We start from the raw sequence: 12,822 nt of genomic DNA, 5'->3' as shown, positions 1-12,822 counted from the left end.
GTCTTGCTTATACAACAAGCAATATAAAAATTTACCTGCAGGCATTTCAGCTAAACGACCAGAGATTTCTCTAAGAGCCTCAGCCCATCGAGAGGTGGAGTCAGCCATCATACTGACATGATAGCCCATGTCACGGAAATATTCTGACAGTGTAATTCCTACATTGGGAAGAACATTACAAATTATAATTCTTTAATATATAATCCTGACTTTTTTACCCTTAAGAAAACTTTAAAGCAGTAAGTTCCTAAGTTAAGACTGCTAGCTATTCATCAGTTTGTGGTTCTTTTGGGTACACAGCTGAATATACTGCCTAGCTTCCTCTGCATTTAGATTTGGCAAGTGACTGACCCTTATCTAATGGAATGTAGAGTCAAGTGTTTCTTCAGAAGGCAAGACACACATCCTTCCATGCTACTTCTTCCTTCTGGCTTACTGAGAGGGCGAGAACTCCCAGGATCTATGGAAGGCATGTGTTAAAATGAAAGAGCTCTTCTTAGCCTGGGTCCCAACCCAAAAATGACAGAATAAAAGAGAATGCCCTCATCATCTGAAATAATAAATATTATACTCAACAATTATGTTTGGGTTTTTCATAGCCTAGTCTACCCTGATAAACATTTTTAAAAGTAGGAAAAGACTTTTCTTCCATTCTTTGTTGAGATGATTAAGTCTGAAATTAATTTACAATGCAGTTTTTTTTTTCTATGTATCTCACATACATATGCACCAAAACTACCCTCAATTAATTAGCTTGTTTGGTTATTTTTCAAAAGTAGTAAATGTTATTAATGTGAGAAATAATATTCATTATCTAGATCATTCTGCTACATAGACTGGGTCCTCTCCTATAAAATCACACTCAGCAACCACTCAGAAGAATCTGATACAGTATTCAGAAAGCAGTCCTGGATTCTAGTTCCCATACTGTCATTAATCTTAGCAAAGTAACCTCACTTCCCAGTGTGGTTTCTTCATCTGTTAAAATGGAATAATTCTCACCCCATCTAGCTGTACACATCAGATGATATGGTATCTATAAATGCCCTCTGAAAAATACAAAGTACTATACAACTGTAAGATATTAGAATTGTATATTAGTTGCTGCTGCTAAGTCGCCTTAGTCATGTCCGACTCTGTGCGACCCCATAGACGGCAGCCCACCAGGCTCCCCCATCCCTGGGATTTTCCAGGCAAGAACACTGGAGTGGGTTGCCATTTCCTTCTCCAATACATGAAAATGAAAAGTGAAAGTGAAGTCGCTCAGTCGTGTCCGGCTCTTAATGACCCCATGGTCTGCAGCCCACCAGGCTCCTCCATCCATGGGATTTTCCAGGCAAGAGTACTGGAGTGGGGTGCAATTGCCTTCTCCGATATTAGTTGCTACATCATAACAATTCCAAAAGCTACTGCCTTAATCCCTTTATTTTACCAGTAAAGAAACAAAGGGTTATATAAATAAAATAGCTGCTGGAAAATTCAGAACTTTACTATTTATCATATTATATCTGTCAGAATAAAAAAATACTGACTTCCAAGGCTTCAAAAATATGGTCCAAGGAACAGTCTTTAAGTAGTATCACTTATCATTATTGAGGCTTAAAAAACATAGTGATTATCACATATTTCAATCTGATGGTACAAGCATGCTATGTCTCTTCTACAAGCATGCTATGTCTCTATGATGACATTCACTAATGCTTGTGTATTTATATATATATTTTAAGAACTTGACAAAAGAGACAGATACACAAGAGTAAACCTCAAAGAAGTCTGATAGACCACTTTCATAAACCTAAAGATATTAGTGCCTACAAATCAGACAAAATCAAAAGATGAGCAAACTAGGAAAATATCTGCTACTCACAAAGGATGAAAGACTCATTTCAAAGAGCTTTACCAATCAGTATGATAAACTACTAACCAATACAAAAATGGACAGGAGGCAATTTTCAAATGGTTAACAGATTCAGGAAAAATGCTAGCTCCCTGTAAGGAAAACAGAATGAAGAGTCATCTAATAAAGCAGGAGGAGTAAAATGTTAACTGTCAAATCTAGGTGTGGGGTACATAGGTACTCACTGCTGTATTCTTTTAACTTTTCTGTATAATAAAAAACTACTGGAAAAATGAACATTGGTGAGTACGTGAAGAAACAGAATTTGTGTCCACTGTTATTCCTTTTGAAGAGCTATCAGAATCTAAAATCTATATTAACAGTTATAGTCTCAACAATTTTACTTCTAAGAACTTAACCTGACAAAAACACAAAGAAACATGCACATAAAACATATGGCATAACAGCGTAAATAACATGCATAAGGATGTTTTATGGTGTGATGTTTGTGAGAGCAAAAAAACCATCAATAATCCAAGTGTCCACGAAAGGAATGCCACTTAAATAGATTGTGATATATCCATACAAAGGGATACTGTGTAGTCAGTTAAAAGAAGGAGGTAGACTTCTTGCCTTAAAATAGTAGATGATTATGTCACTCTTTCCTTCTCAGAGAGTAACCACCAAACAAGGAGAACAAGAATACAGAAACACAAACTCCACTGTCAAAAACTAGGGGCCGTGTTTAGCTTCAAAACAAAATAATGAGGAAAGCTAACTAAAAGAGATTAAAACAAAACAAACAACAACAAAAAAACAAGACACCAAGAATTCACCTGATGCTGCATAGCCTCAGACTATGCTTCTGCAAACTAGAAAGTACATACTGAGGAGCAAAACCAAGAGTCCGTTGTCTGGAACACAGTAAAAGGGGTACCAGCAGAGGTTCTATGGACCCAGTTTGGCCTCAAGGGGAAGTAGGGGGATGGGGACAAATAAAATTCAGAAAGATACCCCTTTTCAGTAAGTAAAAAGTGAAAGAAGCTGGGTAGAAGAGAAAGAATTCATTGTTAAGTGGCCTTGTCGCTGTGGATTTTGCTGGTAGCACAAAAGAAAAAGTAAAATAAGTTATATAATTTTATCCTATAACAAACTTCCCTGATTACCAGGAAGAAGTCCTGCTACTTTGGATCACAGTAAGAACCATTCCCTCCCACCTCCTGCAAAGATAAGTGATGGTAACAATAAACATTAGCATATGAACTAAACAAAAATAAAAGAAAAAAAAGAAGAGCACAGTACAGCAATGAACCTGCCAAGGAACAAATGAGAACTGAGATCACAATTAACTAATAAAAGAAAACCTTAACACTGCATCCTACCACAAAATAAAAATCTCAAGGAATATACAGGAAGATAAAAAGGTTGTCTCATGAGCCAGCAGAACTCAGCAAAGAACTAGAACAACATAAAAGTTTCATCAGAAGCAATACAAAGAATAAACACTGATTATCCTGTGAAAAAATGAACAAATGGCTAAATAATAAGAATTAGAGAGGAAACAATGCATATGGAAACAGATAAAGGAAATGCAATATGTTCCACTTGAAGATAACCATACTGGAAGAGAAAAATTTCCAGAAACAATTCTCAAAATTTTTTCAAAGTAAAAGACAAAGTCACAGACTGTAAAGGTACACTGTGTCTCAGGAAAAAATTAACAGAACTATCAATACTGGGATATATTCCAATAAAATCATAACATATCAAAGATAAAGAAGCATTCCTTTGGGTAGAAGGAAAAAATCACTTACAAAAGGAAAAAAAGTAGGCCAGTGTCAGATCTCTCCTCAGCACAAGAAACGCTGATCGAAAAATTTTATATTCTGTCAAATTACTGTTAAAATTATAAGGCAGTAGGAAAAAACCCAAACTTACAAAGAAATAAGAATTCAGAGAATATAGTTTCCATGAGCCTTTCTTGAAAAAACTTCCAAAAATCAAAATTTGTCCAATTGTAAAACAAATGGAAAAATTACAGTCAAGGGACCTCGCTGCCAGGGGAAGCTGACTCCATTTTACTAGGTCTAAAGCTAATACAAACACTGTATCTATGGATACAGAACAGAATGTGAATATTATAACTCCTGAAGATGTAGAATTCAAAGTACCAAAAGCTGGGATGAAAATGGGAGCAAAGATGGAAATACATAAACATACTAATAATCAAAGTATTATAATTCAAGGCTGAAAATTCAAGTTATAGAGATACAGACACATCCAGAGACAGAGCAATGACAAAACATGAAAAAAAAAAATCCCCAAAAACCCGGAAATAGAAGATACTTCATTTTAAAGTCATTAAAAAGATTAAAGCAGTTCTATTAATTTCATATGGAGCTTCCCAGGTAGCACAGTGGTAAAGAATCCACCTGCCAATGCAGGAAATGCCAGAGACCATGGGTTCAATCCCTGGGTCAGAAAGATCCCTGAAGTAGGATATAGCAACTCGCTCCAGCATTCTTGCCTAGAAAATTTCACAGACAGAGGAGCCCAGTGGGCTACACTCCATGGGATCACAGAGTTGGACATGACTGAGTGCACGCGCACATACACACACACACACATCAATGTCTTATATGGACAGAGTCTCAAGATATAATAATGAGTGCAATGTGGTGGTGGTGGTTTAATCACTAAGTCATGTCTGACTCTATGGACTATGTAGCCTGCCAGGTTCTTCTGTCCATGGAATTTCCTGGGCAAGAATACTGGAGTGGATTGCCATTTCCTTCTCCAGGGGATCTGCCTGATCCAAGGATTGAACCTGAGTTTCCTGCTTAGCAGGCGGATTCTTTATCACTGAACCACCTGGGAAGCCCAATATTAAAAAAAAAAAAAAAGAGTTCTAGGAATATGGTTATATGTATGAATATACTTTAGAATGAAAATTTCTTCAGGAAAAAAAAAATTTTTGGTGCTAGCTTTAAACTAGAGAACACATGTTAGTCTGTTTCATTACAATTCATACACTCACCAGTATAAATAGAAGCTTCTCTAGCAGCCACAGGCATATTGGATGTATTGGCTACCAATGCTGTTCTCTTCATAATTGACTCTACCTTACCATCGACTTCCATCGTGAGCTAGAGACAAACAATCTATTAGTGATTCCCCCAGTTTCGAAATAGAACTTCTTTTTCACAACTTGTTTATATTTAATCCCTCTTATAATCTGTGTTCCCAAAGAAGTTATTTCCCATCATTCCAACCTCTTCCCTCTATCCCACTGCGCTATAAAGAAAACAGTCAGAATTTACATTTCATAAAAAAAAATGTCCATTATTTTATGGAAATAGGAATGTTATTATTACAGTAACCTAGTAGACCATACAAAGTCTATGTGACGTTCACACCAAATAAATATTTTGCCTATTTTATCTTTCTCCCAATAACTGAAACCAGACCACAAAAAGAAACTTTCAAGTGTTTTGACTGAAAAATTCAAATTCCCTTCCTTTGGTATACAATCTGAATCATAAATATAATTAGAAAATTCCTTAAAAGATCTTTGATGAATAAGAGCATTGCTCCACATCCAAAACAAAGCTTTATTAATTGCCAATGAAAGTTGATCAATGGTATTTTCTCTAGACTAGTATGGGAAGCTTTATAGATACAGACCTCTGGGAAGTCCCGGAGGACTTCAGACATTTCGTTTCCTCTCTCACCACATCCTACATAGATGATCACATCGCTGTTGGAATACTTGGATAGAGACTGTGATATCACTGTCTTCCCACAGCCAAAAGCCCCGGGGATTGCAGTAGTTCCTCCCTGTACACATCTACACAAAGCAAACAAGTAAGGATTGCTTTACTCACTAATACACACCAATATATTAATATACACCAATACTCGCTAATACACACCAATAAAAAAAGTAGGTTAGAGACACAGGGGCTACCCTGGTGATTTAATGGTAAACAATCCCACAGACAGAGGAGCCTGACAGGCTACGATCTGTGGGGCCACAAAGAGTCAGACACAACTTAGTGACTGACCAACAACGACAAAAGTGACAGAGAAATACAGTTAAAGCAAGCACTTTAAAATACTGTCATCTGTAACTGTACATACAAAGACTGAGGTACTGACAGATATAACAACTGCTCCCCTGTTTGCACCTCAAGCAGGATATGTGTTTTACAATAATGAATCATCTGTAATAGCTGGGAGGTGAAAGTATGTTCCATAAGGTACTTGGAGAAGAGGACTGTGAAAATAAGATAAACAAAACAGTAGCAAAGATACTCTGAATGCTTAAATAAGTCAGTTTATGAAAGGAAAATATCAGAATTAAAGCTAAAAGAAAAAAACCAAACACTTTTGAAAGTTGTCTTCTGAGGTAAAATATAAGACCTAAGAATTTCCTATCTTGTTACAGAGGTTAATGAACAAGACTTTTGTTAAGGTGTTAAGGCAATGTACCTACTCAATAACTGCTTATGAAGTCCTTCCAAGGCACTACAAACTATGCTTGGAGACATTAAAGAGACAGCAGTGAGGAAGACAGTCATGTTCCTATATTCACAGAGCTCTCATTCCAGTAGTGTAAACTGGTGACTCTGGTGGAGTCAGCTGGTGATTACAAACCATTTAGCAACCACTTTCAAACTTTCCCTAAAAAGTGGGAGTGGAGAGGGACATACTCTTAAGAGCAGAGGAGAGTGAATGTCACAAGTACGTGTGTATGTGTATGTGAGAGAGTATGTGGGTCAGGTAGGAGGGTCTGGACAGAAGAAATGAGACATAATGCTAAGGGAAATTCCTTTGTAATAGTGTATTTAACATAAAATTCACACAAACACTGCATCCTTAATAAGGATAACAGACTTTTCTCATATGAAACTAGTATGCATTAAAACGTTTTCCCATTGAAACCTTTCAGTGACTCTGACAAACTAGAAAGGCAAGTCCATTCATCTTATGGCTCTGCATACTTCTTTCAAATCATCTTCAAGCCAGGGCGGGAAGGCAGGGCTGGGTGTGTCCCATGTTAGAAGTTCAACAATCCAATGTGAAAAGTGCTATCACAGAGCCCATTCAAGGTATGCGGGAGTACACAGAAGGGGTACAAAGTCTGACACTGGACTGGAGTGGGGTTAGGAAAGTCTTTCTGAAAGAAGGTAAGATCTGAAAGGAAACATAAATCAGCCATATGTAGGGAAAAACATGCCATGCAGAGGGAACAGCATAACCAAAAGTCCAGGGGCAAGAGGGAGCCCTGCTTGAGGGTTTAAAAGTCCATCAGGAAGCCTGGAGCATGGTCTGTAAGGAAGCAGTTGGGCAGCAAGTGGCTGAGACAATACTGGAAGGTAAGCAGGAGCCAGATCACAGATGGCTTTGTATGCTGTTAAGGATTGTGTGTTTGTCTTGAGGGTAATAAAGAGCACTTCAAGCAAAACAGTGCAGGATCACATATGTGTTTTAGTTGGATCACTATCTAATATGGACCACCACTCGGAAAGAAGGCAAAACTGAAGATGTGTGCTTAAATGTGATTATTGCAGGAATTAGGGTAAGATCCTTAATCACAGTCATGGAGTAGCGATGAAAGATGCAGATAGAAAAATATTTAGGGAACAGAATAATAGTACTAGTTCATTAATGAGATGTGGGAGAGTAAAAACAATCCTTGAGAGAAGTCACAGATTTTAGAAGAGGGATTCACTGGAGGTACAGTAATGACACTTGCTGAGAGAGGCAGCAAAATTTCAAGAAAAGGAGTGGTGATTAAGATGATGATTAGTTTTAAAACACTGACTCGGGGGTACAGGGAAGATATCCAAAAGGGAAGGTATAATCCAAAGTGGATATATGAGCCTGGAACTCAGAAGAGATCTGGGATGAAGATACAGGTTTAGAAATCAACACATATAGATGAACATTTAAGTCTTGAGAGTGGATGAAGTCATTCACAGAGGGTAAGATGTATAATGAGGAAAGAAAAGACAAAAACTCCAAGAAATAGCAAAATTAAGGCGAAAGTGAAGTCGCTCAGTCGTGTCCGACTCTTTGTGACCCCATGGACTATAGCCTATCAGGCTCCTCCGTCCATGGGATTTTCCAGGCAAGAGTATTGGAGTGGATTGCCATTTCCTTCTCCAGGGGATCTTCCTGACCCAGGAATCGAACCCGGATCTCCCGCATTGCAGGCAGATGCTTTACCATCTGAGCCACCAGGGAAGCCCCCGCAATGGAGAATAAGCAATAGCTTCCTGTAGAAGAAGGTAAACGGAATAGCAAAGCAAGTGGGTGTTTCAAGGAGGAAGGAGTAGAAAGCAATATCCAATACCAAAAGTTGTAGGAATTAAGAGAATACTAACTTATTTATTGAATTATCAGCATGGGAGTGACTGACGCTGTTAGCGAGAGTAGCTTCACTGAGGAGTGGAACCATGGCCATAGCGGTACAGTGAATTAAAGTGGGAAAAGTGGAGACAACTTTTCTTCAAGAAGTTTGGCTGTGAAGATAAGGAGAAAAGTAGTGGAGGGCAGAAAGAGAAGGGTAGAAGGCAGGCCTCTTTTCATTACATGGCAGAAGAAAGGACGATCACCTAACGGAAGGTCTCTGAGGAGACACGAGGTGGGGTGAACACCAGAAAAAGGAAGAAGAACAAAGGATAAATGGGAACATGCGTTAACTGAAAGAATTCCAAATCTGATGGCCCTTCATTTCTTTGTGAAGGATCTGAGATGACCATTTGGTGAGAAGGAAGGAGAAAGAAGAGCTGAAGATCTGAGGCAGGTGGAGGGGTTTGAAACAGTCACTGAGGAGAGCAGAAGAATGACAATTAGGGAAATGCGGAAGGATCATGCCACAGTGCTGAGATACCAACTTGCACTCATTATTTGCTTTTCTCAGCAGCCTGCGTGTAGACTTGGGAGAAGGAGATAGCCAGACTGATTCACAGTTGATATTTTACCAGGTGGGTATGGCAGAAGACAAAGAAACAAGAAAATTTAAGATACTAACAAATTTTCATAGAAGCGATAGACTATTAAATTTAAGCTGGATTCTAAAGGATATAGAAACAGGAGGTACTGATTACGTAAGAAGAGCCAAAGTACTGAAGATCTTATGAGAGAGTAATAGAACACCACAGAGTAGGTTTAAAGGGAAGAGAGCTGGAGGGAGACATACAGGGGTTGGTGATCAGAAGTTAAGAGTTCATATCACTGCTTCAGTCTTTTCTGCAAATTAAAAGATGAAGTGATTTGTTAAAAGTAAAGGGTAGTATGGTTATGCCTAAAACTTAAAGAGAAAGGTTTTTAAGCAATTGAAGAAAATGGCAAAGAGCAGACTATAAAATTAAGAAAGACTGCTGGATATAGCACAGAGAATCCAGGTGATTTTAGAAATCATCAATGTATAGTGACATCAATCTACTAATTATAGGATAACAAGAAAGTTTCAGAAAGTTTTAGAAATAATGCTTTCCTTTTGCAATTGCGAAAAAATAAATTATCTTCAATGGTCTGACTCTCTAAATAAGCACTGGCAAAAACATAAAACATATTTCTCTAGATAAAACCTATTATAGGATTAGCACATAAAACCTAATCTATAAAGAAGTGAAACAGTAAGCACATACAAAAATCTGAGGGAAAACTAAGGGACACAGCTCAAACTCACGGAAAAAGGGCATCAAGGACTCTCTGGCCAGTCAACAGAGGATGGTTAGCTGGCAACTTCTCAGTGACAGGCCGAACCTGACGTACAGGCCATACTTGGACCATGCTGAACTTCTCCTTTATACCTTCAAATTCAAGCTCCAACACAACATCCTATAAAAATACAGTGGGATTTTCAGAATACTATGAACATTTCTTCCTCTAAAGAAAAAGTAATGCCAGACTTCTAGGGGGGATTAGAGAGGTGGTATGTGGAAGTAGGGAGATTTACATCTTTTATTATAAATATATACCGTTCTGATTTTTTTTAAAACTAGGTACACTTATTATTACTATTTTAATGATTAAAAAAAAAGTTTAGAAATTTTTGGGAAAGAAGTTATTTCAAGTAATAGAGAAACAGTTAAATAAATTACATGAATATACACAGGAAAAATCCCTGAAGGATACAAAAGATATTCCTGGAACTGAGGGAGGGAAGAAATGAAAACTTTCATAATTTATTTTCCATTCTTTGTTTTTTTTTTACTTTATTATAATCCGCTTGTACCACTTTAATGAAAAATACTAACCTAATTAAGAATCCTAAAATATTTAATAAAGTTAAATATTTTAAATTATTTACAAAAGCAAAAAGATAATGAGTAATTCTTAACATTTGTAAACAGTGAGATGGTTTTAACTATTCACAAACGATCTCAAGGTCCAAAGACCTACAGAAATTTGTAATCTTGTTGATACATGAATCTGAACTTCCACTTTAGGACTGTTCTTTAACTTGTAGGTGAGTGATTCTCTAAGCTAGTGAGTAAGGATAGCTGACTGCCCAGAACCCCAATCTTAATTCTTCTGTTCTCTATTATGCCAGAGAGCACAGAACTTATTCATGTGAGATGATTAGAAAATTGTTATCATCATATCTTATTGGGAAAAAGTTATATGCTACAATGACCTTCCCAATAAAGATTCTTTAAACCCACAAAGATTATCATGTATCTACTGTATTTGATATGATGTGATTATCAATAACAGCAAAAGACTAAGTTTGAAATGGTTCACTGAGATTAAGAACTTACTATGATTCATTATGTGAATAGAGACTGAAAGTTAAGATCAAAGTCTCTTCTATGCCTAAAGAATCAGGGGTTTGGGAACTTCCCTGGCAGTCCAGCGGTTAAGACTCCGTGTTTCCACTGCAGGGAGCACGGGTTTCATCTCTGGTCGGGGAACTATGCTCCCCCATACTCCATGGTGTGACCAAAAGAAAGAGAAAAGAATCAGGGGTTTAAATAATGTAGCATAAGTTAAGAAGGTAAGAAAATACTGTACTAGCTGTTTCTCTTCAAAAAGAAACAATATATTTTGCCTTTTGTATTCCTAAGCTCAAGTTTTAAAGGAAAATATCTTAAATTATGAAAGTAACTTAAAACTTACATATTAAATATGAATTCTATAACTATTTAGAGTTCTACAGCTGGGTCACTATATCAGTGGGGCCACTCATGTGAGTTAAAGTTTATATGATACTTACAGAGGTATCGTAATTTCCAGGTGGAGCAATGTAGGTGACAGTTCCTCTGTTTCGTGGAGGCAACATGATTTTGTGTTTGATGAGAGAGTTCTCATTGACAATTCCGTAAATATCTCCACCAGTAATGTGACTACCAACCTAGAGAACAAACATACTTGTTGCTTAATACCCAAAGAAATGTCAAGCCATTTAACGTTCAATAAACATCAAGGAAACACCCTCTGCCATTATTTAACTCATTTGCCTCACTTATCAATAAAACACTATTTGTTCTATAATCCTTCTTGTAGAGCTTAAAAAAAAAAAACAAGTAAACTATGCTTCTGTGGTCCACTTTTATTTTGACGAAGAGTACAAAACAGTTCACTAAACACTCTTTTCACATTCATTCTTTCACCAACTTTAGAAATTTTGATTACAAAGACATACCCGTAGATTTTTGCAAGGTGTGAAATCCCACTTGACATCTCTGCTAAGAGCAGACACATTTACTCCTCTGGGAATGTAAATACTTTGAGTCTGACTGCTGATATCCGACAAAGGTCTTTGAATACCATCAAAAATGGCGCCCATAATGCCTGGACCAAGCTCAACTGAGAGGGGTTTACCAGTGCGAAGTACAGGGTCTCCAACAGACACACCAGCTGGGAATGGTGGTTGAGGAAAACTCACTATGAAATACCGGAGATACTATAAAATAAAGAAGTAACTGCAGCTTAACAGGAAATGACATATAAGAAGCTAAATCTGAGATTCTCAAACGTATAGTCCACAGCATCACGAGTGTTTTGGTAACTTTTTCATAGAGATCTACAACAAAAGATATATTTAATAATTCCATATACTAAATAATCATGCTCAAACATTTTAATAAGTTTATGTGTCTAACAAGTAACACTTTGAAAGAAAAAGACACATTAATTGAAACAAAAAGACACATAAATTGAAAGAAAAAAGAACATTTTAATTTCATTTTTAAATAATCTCAGTTCTTGCAAAGGGGATTTAATGTGCCTGTTGGGTAGTCTATAATTTCCAAACCTAGAAGTCAGACTGAATACTGAATCCACATCATTTTCATATGACACCTGGTTTTTAGCTTAGCAATTGCCAAAAACTCAGCTTCACAAAGATATGACATCATCGACAAGAATATAGTGCAGTCAGATAATGAAACTGCTTATTATCTCAAGCTACTAGTTCTAATGGTGTCTAAGAAGATGTCGAATATTCTTGTGTTTACCGCAAATCCTTAAAACATCCCCAGGGCACCACATGAGTTTGCTGCAGCTGCCCAGAGTGCCTTGGGCACAGTTTGGTACCCACAGGCTAAAATCAGATTCAAAAGCCTCTCTATAATACATTGCTTCAATTATATTGATGAGGAATATCAGTTCCTTAAAAAGGATATTAGAATTAGAAAAAAATCTTAAACTCTTAAGACTGAGAAACAACCCAAAAATATTTTAAGACTTAACAATCATTAAGAGATTTATTAATACGTGATGGTATATTCATATGCTAGAATTCTATGTAGCTGTAAAAAAGGACAGGTACTTTTATGAATTTTGCACGAAAGATCTCCAAAATATACTTTAATTTCCAATATTTGTTTATAAAAATATTTCAAGCCTACAGCAAAGTTAAAAGAATATTACAGTGATCTACCGTACACACTGCATTTTATTTATCACATATCTATCCATCTTCCACAATACAAATATTTTTAAGTGAATAAAAGGTGTAGAACAGCACT

General features: G+C 36.8%; 1 protein-coding gene across 1 annotated transcript in view; it reads right to left on the bottom strand.

Moving 5' to 3' along the window:
* ATP6V1A (ATPase H+ transporting V1 subunit A) overlaps nucleotides 1–12,822 on the bottom strand; it is a 63,928-nt gene that overhangs the window by 15,237 nt on the left and 35,869 nt on the right. Inside the window, exons 4-9 of the mRNA XM_069553977.1 lie at nucleotides 11,496–11,710; nucleotides 11,067–11,204; nucleotides 9,537–9,688; nucleotides 5,522–5,684; nucleotides 4,875–4,983; nucleotides 36–158 (exon numbers count right to left, since the gene is read on the bottom strand). Coding sequence (XP_069410078.1) covers nucleotides 36–158; nucleotides 4,875–4,983; nucleotides 5,522–5,684; nucleotides 9,537–9,688; nucleotides 11,067–11,204; nucleotides 11,496–11,710 — 900 coding nt within the window. The remainder of the gene's footprint in view (nucleotides 1–35; nucleotides 159–4,874; nucleotides 4,984–5,521; nucleotides 5,685–9,536; nucleotides 9,689–11,066; nucleotides 11,205–11,495; nucleotides 11,711–12,822) is intronic.

The sequence above is a fragment of the Ovis canadensis genome, chromosome 1 (genome assembly GCF_042477335.2).
Source record: "Ovis canadensis isolate MfBH-ARS-UI-01 breed Bighorn chromosome 1, ARS-UI_OviCan_v2, whole genome shotgun sequence".
NCBI classification, from domain to species: domain Eukaryota; kingdom Metazoa; phylum Chordata; class Mammalia; order Artiodactyla; family Bovidae; genus Ovis; species Ovis canadensis.
Note: the sequence above shows the minus strand (reverse complement) of the source record. Positions and strands in the feature narration are given on the sequence as shown.